The 25,177-nt window shown below is 43.4% G+C and overlaps 1 protein-coding gene across 2 annotated transcripts in view; it reads right to left on the bottom strand.

Moving 5' to 3' along the window:
* Positions 1-9,677: 9,677 nt before the first annotated feature.
* The window catches only part of MAOB (monoamine oxidase B), a 114,227-nt gene continuing 98,727 nt past the window's right edge, over positions 9,678-25,177 (bottom strand). For both annotated transcript variants that reach the window (XM_022556309.2, XM_089904600.1), the window contains exons 9-15: positions 23,559-23,655; positions 22,473-22,526; positions 20,456-20,513; positions 17,610-17,707; positions 12,306-12,417; positions 11,681-11,743; positions 9,678-10,675 (exon numbers count right to left, since the gene is read on the bottom strand). In XM_022556309.2, the coding sequence (XP_022412017.1) occupies positions 10,523-10,675; positions 11,681-11,743; positions 12,306-12,417; positions 17,610-17,707; positions 20,456-20,513; positions 22,473-22,526; positions 23,559-23,655 (635 nt within the window). In that variant the 3' untranslated portion in view covers positions 9,678-10,522. The remainder of the gene's footprint in view (positions 10,676-11,680; positions 11,744-12,305; positions 12,418-17,609; positions 17,708-20,455; positions 20,514-22,472; positions 22,527-23,558; positions 23,656-25,177) is intronic.

Raw genomic sequence — 25,177 nt, 5'->3', positions numbered from 1 at the left:
TGTCCAGTTTTCCCAGCACCACTTACCGAAGAGACGGTCTTTTCTCCATCGTATATTCTTGCCAACCTTGCTGTAGATTAGTTGACCATGGGTGCGTGGGCTTATCTCTGGGCATCAGCAGGATCTTGGGAAAGGAGGAGGTCACCAACTGAAAGGGCTCCAGGAGGAGGCCAAGGAGAGACACGAGGAAAAGCTGACATGGAGGAGAAGGGCAGAAAGAGGAACCCAGGAAGTGATGGGGAGGGAGGAATCATTGGGTCTCCCAACATCCTGATGTTGCCCAGAAGTTCATTTTCAGAGTAGATTTTATTCCTGGTTGACTACAATTTGACGAAGCTTATTCACACTAGGGTGAGGCGTGCCAGGAATCCACTTGGTGAGCTGAACGCGCATTTTGAGAAACCCCCAGCCCACAGGATTTCTGACGTAATATTTCACCAGTGCGACAAAATGAAATAGTTACATTTCAGGCCTGGGTCAGGGTGTCCCTGCTAAGTTCCTCGGATTCCCCACTTATGTAGCAGTTGGCCTTCCCCGTGTCCACATTCTCCTCATCCACTGACTGCTCACCTATCAACTCCTTTTGGCATGAGCCTTGATTTTCTGTTTTTGTTTTATTAACTTTATATTTACATGTACTGGATGTTGTCTCAAATTCTTTGGGAGGTAGCAGATTGTTTAACCAGGTGTGTGAACTCCTGAAATATATAACAGAAATGCTGAAAGGAGACATTTCTCTACACTCAATTCCATGGCTCCCCAAATTATATCACCAGCCCCAACCTCTCCCCTAAACTGTAACAGATATAGTGAACAGACCACCCAACATTGCCACTTGGATGTCCACGGATATCTAATACGTATCTTCAGTCTACTACACTAGACCAAGCCACCAGAGTCTCTGGCTTGGACAACTGCCCTGGCCTCTGAAGTAGCCTCCCGCATCCCCTCTTCCTGTACATGACTCCACATTGCAAAGTGTGTCACAGACTGGGTTCCCCAAGAAGCCGACACTGAGATGGAGATTTGCATGCACAAAGTTTATTGGAGGGTGCCCTTGGGATCAACACCTGGGAGGGAGTGAAGGAAGCAAAACGGGGCAGAAAGTGAAGTTGAACTCTGATGCAATTGCAACAGAGGCATCAGCTGATCCCATGGAAGCTGTGAAGCTGGGATGGTCCTCATTGCTCAGTCATTGGATGTGGGCTCCCCCTAGGAAGGGGCATATCTTTGGGCCTGCGGGCTTTCTTCAGCCCACAGAAAGGGACACAGCCATGAGTTGTCAGCCTCCCAGCTTCCAGCAGCTGGGAGAATGAGGGCAGCAGTCCTGAAGGTAGGATGTGGGCAGTGCACCACAGTATCCACCACAGAGTGACCCTAGTAAACATCTGTCAGACCTACTCCCCTACTAGAAATCCCCTGGCCCCTTTTCTCTTCCCTTATTACTCCAACCATCCCCTCTCCCTTCTGGGCCCTGTGCCTCCTGTCTCTCCTGCCTGCAATGCCCTGCTCCCAAACAGCACCATGCTTCATTCCCTTCATTTAGACCACTGTTTAAAAGTCACTTTCTCAGCGAAGCCTAACCTGACCACCAAATTTCCTATAGCCATCCCTCACTGCCACATCACTCTTTGCCCACCCCCTCACCTTGCTTACATTTTCTTGATAACACTGTCAGTCTCTCCACTGACAGAATATATGGCAGCATTCATTTATTTATTTACTGACTTATTTACTGTCTACCTATTAGATTTTACATTCCATGAGGAAAGAGTCTTCCTCACTTTGGTTCACGACTCTATTCCCAGCACCTAGAAAAATACCTGGAATAGAGAGAGTGTTCGATATATATTTGTTGAGTTATTGTTGAATGATTTTCATTCTTTGATCCACATTGTGGAAAAGGCAAAAGAACATTATCAAGAAGATGTTGGGACTAGATTGCGTGGTAAGAGAGCAAGAAAAAGCTCTTTCGAAAATAAAAATGTCTAAGCTTTGGAAATACTAGTGATTCAAAAAGGTCAGGTCTGGGCTTCCCTGGTGGCGCAGTGCCTGAGAGTCCGCCTGCCGATGCAGGGGACGCGGGTTCGTGCCCCGGTCTGGGAGGATCCCACATGCCGCAGAGCGGCTAGGCCCGTGAGCCATGGCCGCTGAGCCTGCGCGTCCGGAGCCTGTGCTCCGCAACGGGAGAGGCCGCAGCGGTGGGAGGCCCGCGTACCGCAAAAACAAACAAACAAAAAAAACGGTCAGGTCTTGTAACACATATATATGTAATCTAAAAAAATAAAAGGTTCTGAAGAACTTAGGGGCAGGACAGGCATAAAGACGCAGAGGTAGAGAATGGACTTGAGGACACGGGGAGGGGGAAGGGTAAGATGGGACGAAGTGAGAGAGTGACACGGACATATATACACTACCAGATGTAAAATAGCTAGTGGGAAGCAGCTGCATGGCACAGGGAGATCAGCTCAGTGCTTTGTGATCACCTAGAGGGGTGGGATAGGGAGGGTGGGAGGGAGATGCAAGGGGGAGGAGATATGGGGATATATGTATACGTATAGCTGATACACTTTGTTGTACAGCAGAAACTGACACACCATTGTAAAGCAATTATACTCAAATAAAGATATATTTTTTAAAAGATATATGCAAAAAAAAAAGTGCAGGTCCTAAGTATTCTGGATAGGTGATCTTATAAGGCTGGATCAGGGAGTGTAGACAGGGAAGAAAACACTCATAGGTTAAGAACAATTCCCAGGTAGGTGTGAAGCCATGTCCAGTACTTGCTGATTCTGAGACCTTAGCCTCATAGCATCTCTGAGACTCAGACGCCTCATCTGTCAAATGTAGGTGGGGGTGATTTCATGATAAAATCAGATAATGTACAGTGTCTTCTATATAATACATGTTTAATGAAAGGAGCTGTTATTATAATTAACAATAAGCATGATTATTATCCAAAGGTAGCCTTAGGAGAAGGTATTAATTTTTGTCAAGTCAGGTGTATCTTTTAGGATGCTTTGGACTGTAAGTATCAGAAAATCTGTATGCAAACTTGTTGAATTTATTTCTCCTATGACCAGCACTCCCAAGACAAGGTAGGCTGTAGGCAGGGTGCATCAGGACCACAACTCAGGTTTTTTGTGACTCTTTTGGCCCTGACCTTTTCTGTGTATGGGCCTCATCCTTAGCTTGAAAGTTAGATGGCTGCAGCCATTACAAGTGTCACATCCAGACACTTATGATGTCCAGAGAAAGGATGGGATGGGACTTTTTCTTTCATGGGTCTGTTTTTAAGAGTGACAGACTCTCTTCCAGAAGCTCCAGCCCCCCCACCCCCCACCGCCCAAGAAGACTTCTTTTTTGCCCTTAGCCAGAATTACGTAACATACCCAGGCTTAAGGTAACCATTGACAAAGGAAACAGGCCCACCACGATCAGCTTAGACTAACCAGTGCCCATCTTTTAGGACTGAGGATGTGGCCAGCCTAGTTACCCTGAGGCATAGTGGTGGGTGAATAGCTAAACAAAATCAAGATTCTACTAGGAAGGAAGTGGAAGGATGAATATCGCGTAAGTCTAATACCCAACCTTCTGTCCTAACTTGTGGCTCAAAAAGAGATGGCCGTTGGGGAACGACCAGTAATGCCTAGAGCTCCCTCTGTGAACCTTGTCCTTATACTGCTCCTTTCTATGCCGGGTTTCATTGCCTACACTGTCCTTTGCTTAAGTAGCGCCTGTGGCATTGGGCACCTAAAACAAAGGAAGCTCAAGGATTCAGGGAGTTGGCAGGGAGGCTCTTATATTTCTGAAAGACACATAACGTATTTCCTGGTTTTAACATTCCAAGCAGTTTTTAATTTATTTATGTATTCATTTATTTATTTAATTTTATTTTGGCCACACCACATGGCTTGCAGGATCTCAGTTCCCCAACCAGGGATTGAACCTGGGCCATGGCAGTGAAAGCATCGAATCCTAACCACTAGACCACCAGGGAACTCCCTCCAAGCAACTTTTAGAGGACATTATTTTGAAGACAAATTTTGTCCTTGGAGTGCTTCCAAAATATAGGGATGCATAGTCCAAAGGGCCAACATTATCACTGAGTTTCGAGCTCCAGAAAGAGTTATATTTATCCAAACCCAGGCTTCACCAGTGGACTAAGGGCCTGAGCGCTTGACAGCACTGGAGGTCAAACAGCAGAAGAGGAGAAGGGCAGGTAGAGGACAACACGAGACCAGAAAGGAGGGATCAACCGTGGGGATGAGGGGCTTAGGGCCCAGGCCAGCTCTAAGTCTTTTCTGAAACAGCTGGTGGCCTCCTTCTCACTGTTCCCACATAACTCCAGGACTTTCTGCTTGATTTTCTAAAACCCAGGGAAGATTCTGGTATTAAAAAGATTTTTGACAGCGGGTTAGGGAAAAGAAACTATAATACAATGAAATGGCCTAGAGGTAAAAGAGATATGTCAAACTCAAGAACAAAAGCTCAGTGCCACTCAGCATTTTGCCTTGCAGGGAAATGGATTTTCAAGGAGAATAAACTGAACCAGAATGCTTACGGAAGAAATGGTGGAGGATTAGAGATGTAAAGAAAGGTGAAAGAAGAGGTCAAGGTGATCATGGATGGAGGCCAGAGGCTGGAATGTCTTTCTGCCGGAGTTGTGTATGACTTGTCAGTGACTCATTGCGTGATCTCAGCAGAAATGCCAAGAACAATCACATCAGAAAGTAGCAGCCCAGGCTAAGTGCAGGGTCTGATTAGATCAGCTATTTCTAATACAGGAGCTTGGTTTCTAGTGTCCACAGGCTGAGATGTCATTAAGATCAATCCCCAGGAGAATTTTCAACTCAAATGAGTCTTCCTCAGCACTTAAAAGACAAACTAACAGGAAACAAACAACAAACCCACCACCACATCACACCAAGTTGCCTATACATTCTCCTAGAGTACACAGCATTCTAGACTATTCTCTTTGGTTACAAGATGTAATTTATTGTGGAAATGAGAACTTGTCCTTCTTAGCTTGGAGCCGAGGTTAAGACGGAAGTTAAGGGATCCTAACAGATTGTCCAGGAGACAAGATCCTAAAAGGTGTACAGTGACAGAGGACCAGGTTGTTGGGGACACGCAGAAGTTGAAGTTCAAGAGGAAGCAGATAGGAGGGAGATGAATGTTGGCAGAGGTAAGACATCTCTGTTAAATACACTCAGTTTCCAGAGAAAAACTAGAGGAAGTGAAGAAGTAGGGGAGATCAGGCCACTGGGGTTCAGTCAAGTCTTCTGATGTCCTGGAACATCGGTCATTGCTGTTGAGATGCATCGATAGGTCAAGTGACACAGCAGCCACTCTACTGTCACTCCCTCAGGATCGGCCATCATTACCCCATTCCTGTGCCTTAGTCTGCCCCCTCCTTGTGTCCACTTCATCTTCACCACTGCCACAGAAAGACTTTGGGCCAGGCCAATTCATGGGCCACTGGCTACTCATAGAGTTCTGTCTTTGACTCAGGAAATCAACCCTAGTCCAATCGGTTGCGGCCAGAGTAGTAGGATCACAAAAGCAGGTGCCTGGTATGCAAAGGTCCACCTCTGACCACTTTTTTAAAAGGAGACCACAGGCATGGCAAACACTCAGTGTTTCGTCGATCTCTTTCTTGCCTGGGACCTTATCAGTAGATGGGATTGACACTGCCCCCCACCCCGTCGTGCAGCCTTGAAGATCTCAAATTGGGATGTATTCTTTTAAAACTAAAGTATCCATAAGAGTGTCACATAAACAGATGTTTCCCCCCCCAAGATTCAGAATCTCTCCCTTGGACCAAACCAAAACAAACAAACAAACAAAAACATATTGTGCTTCTTTTAACTCGTCTTTTAAGTTGTATACTGGGCCTTATATATAGGACATCTCTTGGGCATCACCACATCCCAGCCTATTTTTTCACTCCAGCCATTGCTGCAGCAGCCAGCAACCAGATGTGCAAGTTACTGATAGCACCTTCTTCACTGGCCATTCTGATACATGGACAAAACTGGAAGGGAGTTAACAGTTCAAGGAAAACTTAAGCCAGTGGGAGATAAATACACCCTTCTTTGGTTCCCTCAGGTGATCTCTTCTAAGGTACATTCTGCATAGCTCCTCAGAGGGTCCCTGGCCGCACTGAGCCCCAGTAGCCCACAGCAGTGACCAATTCAATAACTCACCCTTGGATTGGCTTTCCCTCCTGCCCGGTTTCACTCTCTTCCTAATCCCACTTCTGCTCCCTGAAATCACTTCCAAAAGTGAACTATCCACATGAAAGCCCTTGTTTGAGGTTCTGCTTTGGGGGGAGGACCCAGCCTAAGACAACCATGCCTTCCAATCAAGATAGCCTTTCTCTGGTCAAGCAGTTTTTGTTTTTTGTTTTTGGCCATGCCGCGCAGCTTGTGGGATCTTAGGATCTTAGTTCCCCGACCAGGGATTGAACCCGTGTCCTCGGCAGTGAAAGCTTGGAGTCCTAACCACTGGACCGCCAGGGAATTCCCAGTCAAGCAGTTCTTATGATCCAGGGAACACATCTCACTCTTTAACACGTCGAATTAATGCTTAACTTTCATAGAGGAACACTGTTTCCTTTTTTTTTTTTTTTTAATATTTATTATTTATTTATTTGCTTGCGCTGGGTCTTAGTTGCGGCAGGCAGGCTCCTTAGTTGTGGCAGACGGGCTCCAGGTTGCGGCTTGAGGGCTCCTTAGTTGTGGCATGTGAACTCTTAGTTGCAGCACGCGTGTGGGATCTAGTTCTCTAAGCAGGGATCGAACATGGGCCCCCTGCATTGGGAGCATGGAGTCTTAACCATTGTGCCACCAGGGAAGTCCCACTGTTTCCTTTTATTCCAAGTATCTTATAAGCATCTTCTTTTCACATTGATATAACAGAGGACAGAGACAGAGCAGCAGGCCTCTGAGAAAAGCTCAACTCCATATGCCCAAGCCCTATTGTACCTTTGAACCTGTGATTCTTAGCCCTTGGCTAAGACCTTCACAGAGTAGATCTATGAAGAAACTTGTCTTCTTCCCAACCTGCTAAATTAAACTCTCCATGTAAAGCTTAGACATGTGAGTCTTTCCAAAGCACCCCAGTAATTCTGATGTGTACCCTCAGCTGAGAATCACTGCTTGAGACTCATCACCTACCCAAGAGAGAACCAGATCCAACCAGTTATTAGAGCTACCTCAACTAAAATATAGTCAAAAAGGCAGTTGAAACTTTGAAAATGAGTATGAAGAAAAGTGAAAATTAGCTCTCTGCAAAAGACGGCACAGACACATTGTTTTTAAGAAGAGTAGGTAATGTAGGATTGTCTGGTTAGTCAATTTTGATCTCCATTCAGCTTCTGTTTTCTGGCAGTCTTAGTAGCATTCCCTCACTCTCAAGTCAGAAGCATCTTGAACAGAAGCCAAGGCTTTAGATTCCTCTGGGGTGTCTCAAGCTCTCGAAGGGGTCTCCTTGAAGCCCCTCTCATAAGATTTCAGAAGAGAAGGTAAAACCCTGGCCCTCCCTTTTGGGGTGGGTTGGACTCAAAGCATGGCAGCTCTGTCTAAAGAGACTTCTTCACGAGTCTACCCCTTCAAAAACCCCTCCCTGTGCTATACAGTAAGTCCTTATTGGTTCTCTACTTTATATATAGTACTGTGTATATTTTAATTCCAAACTCCTAATTTATCCCTCCCCCCCTTTCCCCTTTAGTAACCATAAGTTTGTGTTCTACGTCTGTGAGTCTATTTCTGTTTTGTAAAATGGTTCATTTATATCATTTTTTAGATTTGACATACACTCAATATCTTGTAATAACCTATAATGGAAGAGAATGTAAAAAAGAATATATATATATATATATATATGTATAACTGAATCGCTTTGCTGTACGTCTGAAACTAACACAACACTGTAAATCAACTATATTTAAATAAAAAATTTTTTAAAACCCTCCCCACTCTTTTCATACACTCAAAACTGGTGAGGGGTTTCATCAGACAAGAAACTGGTTTTTAGGTCTTTCATTTAAAGTTTCCCATTTTTGTCTATCTCAGGATTTACCTTGGTAACTAATACCGAATGTAACTTGGCACCTCAAATCACGTAATTTAACAAGATGGCGCAATTGCAATATCATAGGGTAAGTGCAGGACAAGAGGTCTAGGCATGTAACACTGGGAGAACACTGAGCATTCTCCACTGGCCCAGCTGGAGGATGAGTGGTCCAGGAGATTCCTGGAGAAGGTAATTCCTTATTTGACTCTTTCTTAATGTATGTGCTGGAGTTAGTAGTATGACGACTCTCAGGGTGGGCGGGAGTGCTTCCGAGGGGAGCATGCTCAAGAAGACACTCCTAGGCCAAATACACTATATTTCTAGACAGATCCCCAAACCAAAATGATTACAGAAGTCTTAGTGGGTTCTTTAATCTCCTCATTTAGTCTCTAAAGTTCCTACAAATTCATGAATCTAAATGTCACTGTAAAAATTGGAAACTATACTATTATTGATTAATCCTGGGAGAGTTCTTAAATTTCATTTATGCTAAGAAAAACAACCTTCATTTTCTAAAGCAGCATGTGAGAATAGTCATTTATGGATTTAAAATATATCCTGATAAAGATGTGGCACATGTATACAATGGAACGTTACTCAGCCATAAAAAGAAACGAAACAGTTACTTGTAGTGAGGTGCATGGACCTAGAGACTGTCATACAGAGTGAAGTAAGTCAGAAAGAGAAAAACAAATACCGTATGCTAACACATATATATGGAATCTAAAAAAAAAAAGGTTCTGATGAATCTAGGGGCAGGACAGGAATAAAGACGCAGACATAGAGAATGGACTTGAGGACACGGGGAGGGGGAAGGGTAAGCTGGGACGAAGTGAGAGAGTGGCATGGACATATATACACTACCAAACGTAAAACAGATAGATAGTGGGAAGCAGCCACATAGCACAGGGAGATCAGCTTGGTGCTTTGTGACCACCTAGAGGGGTGGGATAGGGAGGGTGGGAGAGAGGGAGACGCAAGAGGGAAGAGATATGGGGATATATGTATACATATAGCTGATTCACTTTGTTATACAGCAGAAACTAACACAACAATGTAAAGCAATTATACTCCAATAAAGATGTTAAAAAATATATATATATATCCTGATAAAAACATCTTGGGAGTTGAGAGGTATGAATACTTTGAAATGATGATCTCATTTAAAAAGTAGTTCAAATAGGATTTAATGGACTGTGGAACTATGGTTTTAAATTAATGAGTGTACCTAGTAAAAAGCTTTGCACTGATAAGGAATATGAAAGGTCAACTGAAATATTGTAATTGTCTTAATAGTTAAAGCATCTTACTTATTAATATGTCAATTATTTTGACAGCCTTTTTTCGGGGGCAGAGGGGGTGAAAGCAAGGAGCTGTGTCTTTTAGCATCCTTATGATATCATTATAAATCATTTACCAACTGCTCACATAGACACCACCCATGATGGATCACACAATCCAAATGCACGCATCATCTGAGCTTCAAGGAAATTTTGTCTCAATGCTTTTAAGCCACAATTATATACCTAATACTGGATCTTGATTTGATTTGTCAAAACCCTTGAAAGTCATTACCCAAAAAGAAAAGGCAACAGACATCTGGTCAATCAACTTTATTTTTAATTACCCAAATGTGTATTAACCTTCGTATCCAGATACAAGGGAGGATACAAGAGGAAGAAAAGACAAGACTTCTACCCTCAAAAAAATTAAAATGAGCTGAAGACACACTGCAGAAGACAATAAAACTTAAGGAAATATACTGAGCAGCACAAAACAACTTAGTACAGAGTAAACCCACACAAGGGGGACACGATCAGCGACCATGGCAGGGAGTAGAGAGGGTGATCGGGAAATTCATCCTGGGAAATGGGATAAAGCAATGGACCTGTGTTCTAGTCAACAAAATATCAGTGGCTTACTGTGGGCCTTGGGCAATTAAGCCCCACTGCTCCTGACTTCAGTTTGCTCAACTCTAAAATAGCAAGTAAGGACAAGGTGGTGTCTAAGTTCTTCCAGCTGTAACAATACAGGATTCTAAGGACAAATGCAGAGATCTTGGAAGATGTGGACCTTACGGGTAAGAGGAAGGACAAGCACAAAGCCACAGAGGTAGGAAAAAGCTAGTTTTTTGTGCCTGGGTAATGTATACTGTAGGATAGCAAGGACCTTTAACAAGCCTGTTTAACTACTGTAAAGATTCTGAGACCGGTGAACTTGGAAATGGGTGAGACAGAGTGCTAAGCTAGGTACTAGACAATACACAGGAATCAAAATGGAGAAAGAGATATTGTGTTTTCCTGTGGTCGAAGTCTGACTTATCGTCATGCTCTCCACTTCACTCCACATTCTTTGTGTCTTCATGGAACTTTGTTACAACTCCTTCCCCAAACCCACACACCAAATAGAAGCAGAAGAGGGTGTGGTTACAGATGCCCTCTCTTTAGACCCGCACAAGTAGCCCCCTTTTGTGGGCCAGGTAGCCAAGAGCAGTTGCTGACAAGATGGTGGTCAATCCAATCAGCCTCAGCAGGCCGGGCACGGAGGGCAAATGTCTCTCCAAGAAGGTGGTGGTAATGGGCTTCGCAGGGACATCCTGGGTTCAGAGAATATTTGGTGTCAGTACAGAAAGTCTGTATTTCTTCCAGTTCTCCGAACGTGACTCACACTTGCCAACCTCTAGGCCATGAAACGTCACATTCCCTTTGTTCAGAACATTCATTCCCCGTTCCCCACTGGGCCCTTTACTTAACTAATTCTGACCACTAACTTCAAGTCTCAGTTTATATCTCACTTCCTTCGGGAGCCTTTCCAGTGTCCCCAAACTAAGATGACCCCTTCTTTTTACATTCTCAGCGTGTCATCTTCATGGCACGTGGGCTTTTTTGTTATCATCTGTTCTCCCCACCACATGTTGAGCTCTGAAAGCACTGCTGTATCATTATCCCAGAGGCTGATGCAAAGCAGGTGCACAATAAATATCTGCTGAGTGGATGCACCTGTGGTCCACTCAGTCCTCAATCCCAGAAGCACTAAGACAATGACTTTGGAGTGGCCAGGCTACTGTTTTTAACCTTACACTTGACAGACGAATAACTCTGACCTTTTGGACCCTTGTCCTCTATGATGTGTATGCTTCCTTCCAGTCAGGAAAATTTCCTGGGGTTTTATTACAAAATGATAGGTATATTGAAAATGCATTTTTAACCTAAATCTGCTCCATTTCATTCCACTCCTTTGTCCCCAGACAGGGGATACTGACATATCTTCCTTTCATTTCCTCCCCCCTATCACCAGGTTAGAGATTTATTCAACAGACATTTATTGAGTTCTTAATAAGTCTAGAACTCTCCGAGTAATGTCTCATCCGACCAAAAAATAATTATTTTTTCCTAATAATCTTCAAGGCATGTGGCAGCTGCAATTTTATCAAAGCTCTTCTAAATCCCTCACCTCTGCCCTAAGCCGTGGCATCTCTTTAAACATTCATGGGTTGAACCACTTAGGGGAAGGTCTGTGAATATATACAAGTGTGTTCTATTCATAAGTAATTGTTTTTAGAGGAAAGAGATTTAAATTCATGATATAAAATATAACCTACTACAGACTCTGGTTCGGGCTGCCAGATTTCATCCTCTGGGATCTTTCCCATGGCATGTAGGATCTGAAAAGAAAGCGCATCTTGGTAAATAACAAAAATGACACCATCTTTCTCCTAATCTCTTTAAATAAAGGACTAACGATGTCTTTTGGGATATCCATCAAAAACACCAGGGTAAAAGCCAGTGTAGTCCACTGAACCTTTGAAAAGATCCAAAAGGTCTCCGATCTACAGCATAAGAAGGTCCAACCATTAGACTCACCATCAATTTTAATAGCCGTGAACACGCCTTAATAGGGATGAGATGAGAGGAACTGTCGGAAAATATATAAATGAATTCTGAATCCTAGTGTAAACATGTTTGGTTCTATAATATTAGACCTAGGTTATCTCTCAAGTATAGCCATGGTGATCTTTTGCCCCATGGACTCTTTTTACCTTGGACTCATTGTTACTTTTTGGTTAAGGTGTTCATTTCACCTGTGACTACTGTTAAAAAGGTGTTTCACTGTCCTTCAGATGGGGGTTCACGGGGAATTGGCTTCCAGGATCTCAGACATATTTAACCTGTTTGTCAGGCCCGTGAGCTGCTTCCTTCCCCACAGCCCATGACCCCAGGCCTTACCTCTCGGGCTGCTCTCTCCCCGGCCTCCACAGCCCCCTCCATGTAGCCACTCCAGTGTGCAGCAGTCTCCGTGCCTGCGAAGTAAATCCTGCCCACTGGCTGGCGTAGAACCCTTGAAAGCAAAGCAAAGAGATAAAAGTGGTCAGTCTCAGAAAGCCAGAGGAGAGCCTTCCCACAAAGACCAAGGCTGGTCCGTTTCCTCAGACTCTAAATGTCAGGAAGTCCATTGGCAATTTTGGAATAATGTTCATGAGTTCCTCCAGTTCTTACATGATCTTTGTCACAGACAAAATGAAATAAAAGTCAAAGTTCACTCCTGCACCAAGAGCTTACAGGTAAAGGGACTGACATCAATGGAGGTAAAATAAGTATTTGCTTCACATACGTAAAGTGAGGGACTGTATATGCCCAGTCATGGATAGCCGGCTCACCAACTTTGACCGAGGGGACACGTGCCCCCAGTTTCCCGCCTGGTCATTCCACCAATGAACTTGGCAAATCACTTCCTCTCACTGAGCTCTGGCTTCCCCATCTCCTAAGGGGCATGATCCAATAATTTTTAAAACCTTTTCTATTAGTAACATTTAACAACTCTGTGAGTATGACTACGGCTCCAAAACCACCATTCCTTGAGCACTTAGCTCTACCAGTGTGAAGAGTTTTACTGCATTAAATTATAACAGTTAACATGTTGGGGGGCGCCAAACACTCTTCTAAGTGCAGTAATCTTTACCACAACCATATGAGGTCAGTACGATTATAATCCCCATTTTGCAGGTGAGAATATGGAGGTACAGAGGCTGTAGTGGACACTGTGGTGCCCTGCCTAGACCCTCCTTCAAAAATGAAGGACCTTGCTGTTCTTCCCTGCTCTTGGCCCATTCCAGGCCCCCCTCCCCAGTCGACCACCGATCTGCTTTCTGTCTCTATAGATTAGTTTGCATTTTCTAGTATTTTATATAAATGGAATCATATAGTAAAAACAAAAAAAACATGAAGGACTTATTCCCAGGTGCTGGAAGTGCTGCAGGAAGATGGCCTTCTGATGTCAGCCCTCTTTGGCAACTGCCTCCACTAAAGAAAATTGCCTGGTTCAAGGTCATGCCTCCTTCCAGCAGCAATTGCATCCAGTGACTGATCATCACAGGGCTATAAAAACCTGACCCCTCGCCCCAACTTGGGACATTTCTGAAGGGCCATCTTAGTCCTAGAGCTCCCTGAAGGATCAGCTGAGGTCTTCACTGGAACTTCACTGGGAGAAACCCAACTTCTCTCTCTGCCCGCTCCTGCTTCCTTCCTCTCCCTTCCACAGATGTTGATGCCTAGGCTCTCCCTAGTACATATCCCATATGCTCATCTTTGCTTCAGAGTCTGCTTTGCTGGGGAATCTAACCAGCAACAAAGACAAAGTAATTTACACTAGGTCATAGCCAGTAAGTAGCAGAACCGGTATTTGAATCCAGGTCATCTGACTCCAGAGCCCACAGTCTTAACCACTTGGTTATACATCCTCCCTCTATTGAATTATTTTTTTAATCTTTTTAAAGAACTCCATGGCATAGCTACAATTATCCCGTTTTACACATGAGGAAACTGAGGCTTAGAGAAATGTGTGCTGACTTGCCAAGACCCACTTGCTAGAAAATTGCAGAGCTAGGATTTGAACTAGGTCGACCAGATGTCAAAGTCTCTGTCTTTCTGTTATACACTTTTCCTGGTGTATCATCACCATCACTAGTTAACAAAGAGTGCCCATATGCTACACGAAAGGACAGAGTGTCACAGCACTTAGTTTCTACAAGGGGCAGTTTGTTGTTACCCTGACAAAAATACCATAAGGGAAGCGCCATCAACATGTCATTATTCATCCTATTCCAGGTTTCCATTATATTACACATAATGGATGTGGATGTCCAGAGCTAACATCCAGGCTCTGTCTTAGTCAACACTGTATACCACTGGGTCTTTTACAGAAAACCAAATGAGTTGGCTTGAATTGGTGGGTTTTCCTTCACCTACCCTTATTGTTGCCATCAAGCAAAAAAAGGGGAGGAGAATAGAAGATACTATAGAATACTAGAATGCCGATAATAATACATAGCATAATCTGGAATTATTCATAGCCAGCATGGGCTGGAGAGCCTAAGCGTATTCAGGAAGGGTTCTCGGCAAGAGAAGGTAATTTTGCTTTTTCCATGTTCATTTAACAGTGCTGCTTTCACCACATGAATCACTGTTTTCAAACAGACGGAACCCAAATTGGAAACCTCTGGGAGGCCTGGCCAAATCCTAGAATTAAATATTAGAAGAGAGAATAAAGGCTTAGAGAATTAATCATGCTGACTACTGGAATGTAAAAATGTAAAAACCAAGAATTTATTTCAAACAGGCAAAGATATCTTCCCTCCACTTGTCATGTGGAAATCTTCTTCCTTTGGGGAAAAAGAAAGCCCCAAAACTGGGGAAGAGACACTATAGGATATTTCCACGTATACTTCCTTATGTGTTTTACCACTACTTAATCACTAAAGTGTTGGGTTGGCCAAAAAGTTCATTCGGGTTTTCATAACATCTTACAGACAAACCCAACCCAATATTTCAGTCTAAGAAATAAACACACATTTCTTAAAGTAAAAAACCTTAAGAAATGTGAGTTTATTTTTTTACTAGAGTTGTACTGTCAATACTGTCCTCTGTCTTCCATTTGGAAGCAGAACATTTACTGTGTAATTTCTAGGCCATGAAGATAAAATTCCTTGCAGTATCCCAAATGTCATGGACCCGAAAGGTCAAGGGAATCCCTGCGGGCCAGTTGTCCTTGCTTGGATTGAGAGGTATGTCACTAAGATATGCTCTGCTTCAGTTTCCATCCTACAGATTGAAGCTAGTCACATGAAGCCTGAAACATGGCCCTGAGAAGGAATAAAGATGAAGGAGGGTGCTGCCATGTCACCACAAATGCCTGATATGATGGGGTTTATCTTGCTTCTTTCATGTGGTCAGTGTCAGGCTAGTGCAGGTGAGTGTCCTTCCCCCCCCCCGCCCCGCCCCCCACTGACTCCATCACTCCAAAGGCATTTTCCTGACACTCCTTATGGGATTGAGCATGAAACTAGCTACCCCGTGGTCAGAAATCTAATCACATCACAAAACTGATGGTCTTTCTCTGTTGAGAGGTTAAGTTTTGTATTCCTAAATGTGTTTTATGAAGCAAAGGATCCTATCTGCCTTTCTTACTCTCTATTCTATCCTCAAAATCACCCATAGGGCCCAGCTGTGTAACTTCTCCCCAGACATTCCATGAACTTGTTAGATTCCTATAGGAAGCGTTTGCTCAAATGGTTCCATCTGCCTAGAATACATTCCCCAATAGCCTTTTCTCTGCCTTCTACAATTCTCAGGTGATATGTGTATTATGAAGCCTTCTCAGCTTTCTCTAGCTAAGGCTAGCCCATCCCTCCCTGGGCCCCCATGGCATTTTTGTGCCCCTCTATTCTTAGAGTACTTACCATAGTATGTTTGAGTCAATGTTTGATATTCTCTCCTCTCCCCATCCCTACCCTAGCTCCTAACACCGTCAGCTCCTTGACAGCAGGGAGGGCTTATCTTGGTACAGGCAAACTTTGTTTTGTTGTGCTTTGCTTTATTGCGCTTCGCAAATACTGAATTTATTTTTTCACGAATTGAAGGTTTGTGGCAACCCGGCATTGCCAGATGATGCTTAGCATTTCTTAGCAACAAAGTATTTTTTTAATTAAGATATGTACATTTTTTAGACATAATGCTCTTGCACACTCAATAGACTACAGTATAATGTAAACATAACTTTTGTATGCGCTGGGCAACCAAAAACAAAATAATTTTGTGTGACTCGCTTTATTGCAGTAGTCCGGAACCGAACTCACAATATCTTCAAGGTCTGCCTATATATTGAAGTTTCCGGCAGAGCGCTTGGCCAATAGTTGGCACTTAGCCAATAAGTGCGGAATGAAACAATTACTACTGACGTATTCTACAATCAGCATATCCAAAAATTAACTTAATGACCAGTAGCTAATCAGGTGGCACCCTCTGAATGATCTCATAGATGATATTTTGCCATCTTCAGGAAGATGAGGAAAAGTGCTCACCAAAGCCATTATGTATCCTCTCACAAGCAGGTTTTTTTTTTTTACGGTATGCGGGCCTCTCACTGTTGTGGCCTCTCCCGTTGCGCAGCACAGGCTCCGGACGCGCAGGCCCAGCGGCCATGGCTCACGGGCCCAGCCGCTCTGCGGCATGTGGGATCCTCCCGGACCGGGGCACGAACCCGTGCCCCCTGCATCGGCAGGCGGACTCTCAACCGCTGCGCCACCAGGGAAGCCCACAAGCAGGTTTTAATCCTTCTTTGACTGGTTTTCACAAACAGATTGATTAGCCATTTACATTTACTAATACCCTTTTTTTGTTGCATACTCAGCCTTTTACTCATCACTCTACATTTCCCATTTTGTTTAGATTGAGCTCTTGGCATTAAATGATTGCTTCGTTTAGTATTACTTTGATGGTCATAATAATTACTACTATATTACTAATTCATACCTGGTTGTTGTCATCAAATACAATGAACTAAACACCAATGAGTCATACCTGGCTGCACAACACTGTAAATGCTAAAAGCCATTGAATTATACATTTCGAATGGGTGAATTGTATGGTATGTGAATTATATCTCAATGAAGATGTGAAAAATAACTTATGCTCCTGTTAACATACTGATTCTTGTCTACTGTATGCCATCTTGCGCTTTCTCATACACCTGCTAAGGAAAGTGAGGTCCAGAGAGGAGAAGTGACCCGTCCAGGATGACAAAGTTGGTTATTGGTAGGATCAGGGGGTGGAACCCAAGTCCCTTTACCCCCAGTCTAGAACACAATTTGCTTTTATAATGCTGTACCCATGTTGGCACTTATACAGTGCCCATTGAGGAAGTTCCACCGAGCCCTAAACTCAGTATAAAGACACTTCTTCTGACAATATAAGTGAACCCTCTATCTAAATTCCTATTCTTATGCTGCCACCTTCTTTGGTTCTATTGATTGGGATTGCTCCTTCAGAGGAATTAAGAGTCAAGGGCACCATCATGATGCAGAATTATAATGACTTCATTAGTGAGATTCACGAGATCCAAAGGAAATTGGGGATTTGGGGATTTTTTTTCCAGCATTTACAAGGAACAGTGGAGAAGAGCTCCACGAACCTTCTTAGAGTTATGGACTCAGATTCAGGGAGTTTCAGTTAGAACTGAGCCCACTTTTACTCTACCTTCCATACTGAGTCAGGATCCCTGGGGGGAAGTAGGTCGTGTAGCAGCCCCCGGAGTACTGCTCCTCACACCAGTTCTTCTCTTCATAGTGCACCGGCTGCAAGGCAGAGTGACAGAAACTCAAAGGAGACTCAAAGGAAGCAATCTAGTCTCGAATAAATCAAACACAGTCCAGTAGGCTTCCTATTGGACAACCAGTATCTGTCTGAAATAGAGCCTTATTATCCCGATGTTTTTAGAGATAGGACTTTGGGCAGGTAAATGTCCTTGGTAATAGACTTCTAAGAAATTCTGACTTAGAAAGTTTTCTCACTTGGTTCATTCATGTCCCAGGTACTGTTCATAAGCTGCAATTGTCTAGCTCTATGTTTAAATTGGCCTTACGTATTAAGAAGTTTTTAGTGCCTAATGGTTTCAAGACAAGTTTAAAAAGGGATTTATGCTTACTGGAGTAAGGAGGATGAAAAAAGTAGAAAAGCATGCCTGTTAGGGAAAAAGAATGACCAGATTCATGTTTTTCATGCAAGTCAACTTCGTTAAGAGAAGCTAGAACAGACAGATTAATGTTTTCATGGGATGTAGGCACTTCTGTTGATGGCGATGCAGGCAGCTATCGGTCTGAAAAATATGTTTTTGCCATGAACAGGCAAAACATTAGCTGAGATTTTGCAAAGTTCAAGCTCTTTATTACAATAACTAAACATAAGTGTTATCATTAGGTATTATTATTATTAATTTTTTTTTTGCGGTACGCGGGCCCCTCACTGTTGTGGCCTCTCCCGTTGCGGAGCACAGGCTCCAGACGCGCAGTCTCAGCGGCCATGGCTCACGGGCCCAGCCGCTCCGCGGCATGTGGGATCCTCCCAGACCGGGGCACGAACCCGCGTCCCCTGCATCGGCAGGCGGACTCTCAACCACTGCGCCACCAGGGAAGCCCAGGTATTATTTTGAAAAGATAAAATCAACACGGCAAGTCTTAAGAGAAAAACGTGAGCATAAAAATAGATTTGGAAAAGATGTTTTGTTTTAAAAATTTGCAGTCACACACGGGACTTCGGATAGTCACTTGTAACGAATCCTATTTACAAAGCAGGAGGCCCTGTCTGAGGGGTGTAAGTTGCTCTGATGCCTCAGGCCCGGCCCTCTTCCATCTCATGAGCATCCTTCTCTGGCTGTCTCCAGCCAACCGATCAGAAGAAAGGTTGGACTTCATCTTTCACCTTTCCTTGCTCCCAGGACAGACGCCAAAGCAAGTGCCCATCTCTGTGCCAAGAGCGAACAACAGCATGACCAACTCGTTTTTTTTTTTTTTTTGGCCACACCTTGTGGCTTGTGGGATCTTAGTTCCCCTACCAGGGATCGAACCCAGCCACTCAGCAGTGAGAGCTCGGAGCCCTAACCACTGGACGGCCAGGAATTCCCAGGACCACCTCATTTTTATCACCAGCAATTAATCATCCACATTCTTTTTAGGAAAAGAGACTTTCCCATACTAAAAATGATCAACTTTTTGGGAAATTGAGCACAACTTCTTTCCCCTCCCACTGGGGTTTTCCCTGAACAACCATCTCACAGGTTGTCGGAGAATCCTCAGTTCTGCACTGCCTCAGCCTGAGGGTGTCTCAGAACATAACTTCAAAAAAGCTTGAGTATCTACCAGGGAGAAATATCTTGAACCGAATATTTAAACAGAAAGACCAGTCAATTTTAGCAGCTGTGGTAGGATAAATTTTTAATGTGTATATACTTTGGGTCTTGCCACCTCACTCATATTACACTTGCGCCCAGAGGCTATGCTTATATTTAAACTTGTTAAATGGTATATGAAAGCAAAAAATGAAACAAAACACATTGTTCATTATTATTATGTTTCTCTCCAAACCAGTCAATTCATCATTCTTGTTCATTTACTGAGGAGGAATCCCCCAAACCTTCAAGAGCGTGTGTTTCACCTATAACAAGTAACTCTTGCTTTAAAAGGATGAACAAAAATGACAAATTCAAAAGCCACAACAACTTGACTAGGAGGAAGAAAGCCACTGCAAAGCTGAGCAAAGGAAGTGTCTGAGGGATAAGATGAAGCCTTGTAGCTGTTCAACTAGGTCATGGCGTGTACTGCAGAGATTTGGATTTAAGAGGCTTAACAAGTTAAACATTCTTAGCCCCTTTATTAGATTTTCTCATGCTTTAACTGCTCATTTGTACATCCTTTTCCATTGTCTTCAAGTGCTGCACGGATAACTGGATTTAATAATAGCTTTCAAAAGGTGACGTAATCCTTGTCAAAACATTAAAAACCCAGCAGTTGTGAATGGAACGAGAATGTCGGGTCATTATTTTAAATATTGATGAAGGAGGTCGTTATGGCTAATGGTTATGGGCCCTTTGGGCCCTTTGACTATCACCAAATGCCCCTACCGCACTGCCTCCCTACCCATCCCATCCCACCTTTAACCACCCAGTGGGGAGGGGAACTACTTTGAATTTGAAGATCACAGCTTCCTCAGGCTACCTGCCAAGATGTCTAGGAAACTCAGCTGACAGGGCTCACCTTGAGCCAATCAGCATGTCTTCCCTGCTACAGGAAGAGCTCTGAACTCAGGGACAAGGGTAGCACCACCTAAAACACATCAGTGTTGCAAGGTGCCTAAGCTGCCACTAGCACAGCCAGGGCCCATACCCTCTGGGACAACTCATAAGTTTACCAACTCTGGTGCAGACTCCTCCGAGAATAGATCAGGGAAAACATGAGCTCTAGAGCCCTTCTTGCACAAGCCCATCCCTGCTAGCCCCCTGACAACAAAGCAAGATCTCTCTCCCTTAGGGAAGGGTTGGGAAGCCTTACGTGCAAAGCTTCTTGTGAGCCCAGAACTTTTGCGTAGAGGTCACAAAGTTTCTTCAACCTATGGGAAGAGAGGGGGAAAAATAAGTGAAAATGAGAAAGGAAGAAAAAGTCAAAGATGTACCTATGATTCCCATCATTCAAAAAGATTCTGAGCTATTGCTTCCACTTGACATTTCATTGTAATTTTTCAAAACAAGGCACCTTGTTCTAGTTCCAATATCTTAAATCTGTGAGGTCACAAATAGTTTTAAAGAAAAGAAAGTGATGCACTGCCTGCATCACTGGGGGCACACAGCAATTTGTTCATTCATTCAAGAAAACGTTGTGTACCTGCTGTCAATTTCCTAAGCACTGGAGATTCTGGGAGGACTGAGACATGATTCTTGCTCACCTACCTTTCTCTCCCCATCCCACTAAGAGAAAATGGGCAAAGTGGAGCAGGAAAAGCTTCGAATTCTGCTTCTGCCTCTTCCATGCTATGAGGTCTTGAGCAGGTTACTTAAACTCTCTGACCTTTAGTTTTATCAACAAACTCACCTGATTTTTTTCACTAATGATGGTAAAACAATGTGGTCTCAGGACCAGCAACAGCGGCTGCATCACCCGGGAACTTGTTAGAAATGCAGATTCTCAGACCTCATCCCAGACCTTCTAACTGAGAAACAGCAGTGGCAGCAACTGTGTTTTCATAAACCTTCCAGGTGATTATGTTTGAGAACCACTGATATAGAGCATGTGAAGTTCCCAGCTCAATAACTGGTACATACGTAATAAATGCTCAATAAATGGTAGCTCTTAAGAAATTTAGTCTTATGGGGGAATTGGATGTAAGCCAAAAGTTATAATTAGTCAGTTAAGGTATGAGATTAGACTTATTTCCATTCTGATTTTTATAGAATAGTATTGTTAAAGGGGATCTTACAGGTGATTTAGAGTTAGGCCAATGATTTCAAAAGTATTATTATTATTTTATTTTTTATTTTTTTTAAGTGTATTTTTTAAAAATTATTTATTTACTTTTGGCTGCATTGGGTCTTTGTTGCTGTGCGCGGGCTTTCTCTAGTTGCGTCGAGCGGGGGCTACACTTTGTTGCTGTGCGCAGGCTTCTCATTGCGGTGGCTTCTCTTGTTGCGGAGCACAAGCTCTAGGCGCGCGGGCTTCGGTAGTTGTGGCTCACGGGCCCAGCCACTCTGCGGCATGTGGGATCTTCCCGGACCGGGGCATGAACCCGCGTCCCCTGCATCGGCAGGCGGACTCTCAACCACTGCGCCACCAGGGAAGCCCAGGACATTTTTTTTAGTGAGTGGGTCAGTCAGACTTCCATAGCCCTGGCCAAGCACAGTGATGGCAATAGTCATAAAGCAGCATGCTAATGGTGCGGGGGGAGGGTGCAGGGTTGTGAGGGTTAGGAATGTGCCATAACGTAATTCAGGGGCTCTTAGTTGGTAAATATGTTATCAGTGGTGGTGTGGGAATAAATAATTGGTAGTGGTGAATACTAATTGCTGAGAGAAATTGCCACCTCCAGAGAAACTAGTCCTTCTGTACTTATGATCTGTAATAGTTATGCATCCTTCATGCAGGATGTACTGCAGACTGCCCTGCAATGCGGTCATTTGTCTACCTGGTTATCTCCTCCCCAAGTAAAATTTCAGCTCCTGGGCTATATCCATTTTTGTATCCTCCATAGCTCCTTGCATGGTATCTTATGTACGATAAACTCAATAAATATTATTTTGAATGCTTGGTTCTTCAGTTATCAGCGTTGTGCCTTTATACAAGACCCTCATAATGAACATAACAGACATGTTGTGTTGGGAATACACATAGTATTAAGCAGTCTTTAAGTTTAAAAGTTAAGCAAAGTTGAAAGTGGGTAGAAAGAAGAAAAGAAGTAGGAAAGGGAGATGGAGTACAGAGGTGGGCAGGAAGGGAGAGAGGGGCAGAGGAAATAAGGGAGGAGTGAGGGAGGGAGAGAGAGGGAGGGAAGAGAGAAGAGGTGCTTTTTTTCCCCTACCTTTCCTCTTTGGTAAGACGGGTCAGTTTTCTGGCTTTGTGGGCAAGAATAAATCTAAAACGTACAAACAAGAAAAAGGAGGGGAAATCAATGGCTGCTTTCATCCTGGCCTCATTTCTATAGCTACACATGTGCCTAGTGTACAAGTTAAAAGTGAACCAGAAGAAACAAATCATACACTACCTAATTTTATGTTCCATGTTTTACTATTTCCTGCTTACATTCTTGACACTAAAAGGCACCTTCTAGTTTTAGGGATTCAAGGGACTCAAAACAGATGACTGGCCATAATTTTTGCCTGGGATAATACCATGACTGACCCATCTCCCACTGCATAGCTGGTGCTCAACAGGAATATGCCCTGGGCCTCAAATATCTACCCTAGATGTGTCTGAGACTTTCCATTTTCATCCAGCCCTTCCTCTTTGGTTCTATCTTCAAGATGGTATCTCCCTAGTGCCCAGCCTTTTAGAATCCGCCTCCATTTCTAGCCCTACGATTACCTTCAACTTACCAGCTAGCTTTGATCTCCCTGTTTTGACCCTTGGCTCTCTGAAATAAACTCATACGGATCCTGAAACCCATCTCAATTTTGGCTTCTCCAGGTAACCACCGCCCATGACATCCCCATCTGTGCTGCTTTTCCCTGCCAAGCTGAGAACTGGGCTGGTCTTCGTTCCTCTCTAGTGGGACCTGGAAAATCTCAGCATCCCATGTAAATACCAGAGATGCCTCCACAGCCTCCACAAGAAGCCCTCTTAGTGAAACACCCTAAGTCAAATCTTCATATCGTGCTTTCACAAAAGATAGCTTACCAGAATATATCAACCCCTAGTATTAAACATGAAGCAGAAAACTAGTTTAACAAATTTTCAAATGTTATTGGTATTCTAATTCCTTTCTAAATATTAATCTGTTCGAAGACATTATTTTTTAAAAAGCAATAAGATTTTTCCAACTGCTGAATTTGGAGAAGAGTGACGTTGGGTAAAAAATTATTGAACAAAGTTTGGGGCACATTTATTAACAGTATAGGAATACGTTGTCAACATGGAAGATTATCACACCACCATAAGCATGCCTTACCCTATTATGGCGGCACAGCTGCCATCAGGTTTGGTATCATCCAACGTGTAGGCAACTGGAGCTTCCTCTCCTTCGATAATCATGCTTCCACAGTAATCTTGGAGAAGAGCAAAATGGAAAAAGGCATTCATCACCCTATCAAGCTACCCTTAGCAGTTACGATGAAGCACACATTTTTCAACCTGAGAAGCCCAAAGGCTGAAAATAAGATATTATACCCTAAATATACAAAGTCCAACCAAGCTGATGTCAAAAGGAAGGCTAAGGAGCCAACATTTGGTGAAAAACTCAAACGGTAAGCCCCTCTCTGCAAAGAAGCAACGTGATATTATGAATTAATCCAGGCCAACATTTAATGAAATCTTGTTTTCCTTGCTGTTAATACGTGTGCCCCTCTTTCCTCTTTCACAGGAAATCAGATAAAACCAAAGATGTGTTAAAGAAACGCTAGTCTATTACTGTAAAGTAGAAGGGACTGAACATTCACCTTTTATGAGGAGCCACTTATTCGATGCTAACTAGTTCTTGATTATCTAGAGACAGGGCAGAGAGGACCCAGATGACTAAAATGCACAGAGTCCCTCCACTTTTCCACCCTCCTCCTTAAAAGGGAGGGGATATATGTATACACATAGCTGATTCACTTTGTTGTACAGCAGAAACTAACACGCCATTGTAAAGCAACTATACTCCAATAAAAATAAATAAATAAAAAGAAAAAAGATATTTTTGCTGGATATAGAAAAAATAATAAGAAAATAAAATGCAGAGTCCCAAACCCTCATTTCAAACAGGACCTCCGGAACAACTTGGAAAACAATTTCAGCTCATTCTGCACAAAAGTGCTTCTCTCATTCCCCTCCTGAACAAAATATATGTAATTTCAACAAAAGAATACAACAGAGCAATGGTGAAAATGTCAGGGCAGAATTTGAAATGTTATAATAAGATCCGACTACAGTGTACCACTCCTCCTGCTTCATCATTTACTTGCAAATTGAGGTTGTTCGAACAAAACTATGGTGGAAGACCTGGGAACTAATGTTGTATAGAAAATCCAATGAGTGGGTTTCAAAATGAGGAAGAAAGAACAGAGAAATAACTTGGAGGGTATGCACTGTCCCGACCTGTGTGGGAACAGACACACCTGTAGGCCTTTTTACCTGCACTTGCTTCTCTCTCTCTCCCCCCACGACTCTCCCCACTTTGCATCTATAGTCCTAGTCAGTCACTGGATTGAGGGGTACTTGCATGCCCCTCAGGTGTACTGGGGCTAAGAAAACATTGAGAAAAACTGAAATAGGGGAAGGAGAAATGTTTAAAGTTTGTTGAAGAATTTAAGAAGATTTAAGAATACAACAAAAAAAATTGTCATGAAGAACCTAGGGGTAAGACAGGAATAAAGACACAGACCTACTGGAGAATGGACTTGAGGATATGGGGAGGGGGAAGGGTGAGCTGTGACAGGGCGAGAGAGAGTCATGGACATATACACACTAACAAACGTAGTAAAGTAGATAGCTAGTGGGCAGCAGCCGCATGGCACAGGGATATTAGCTCGGTGCTTTGTGGCAGCCTGGAGGGGTGGGATAGGGAGGGTGGGAGGGAGGGAGACGCAA

This window comes from Delphinapterus leucas, chromosome X (genome assembly GCF_059928025.1).
Source record: "Delphinapterus leucas isolate spDelLeu-1000000601 "Yukka" chromosome X, BTC_Dleu_Yukka2, whole genome shotgun sequence".
Lineage (NCBI taxonomy): Eukaryota > Metazoa > Chordata > Mammalia > Artiodactyla > Monodontidae > Delphinapterus > Delphinapterus leucas.
Note: the sequence above shows the minus strand (reverse complement) of the source record. Positions and strands in the feature narration are given on the sequence as shown.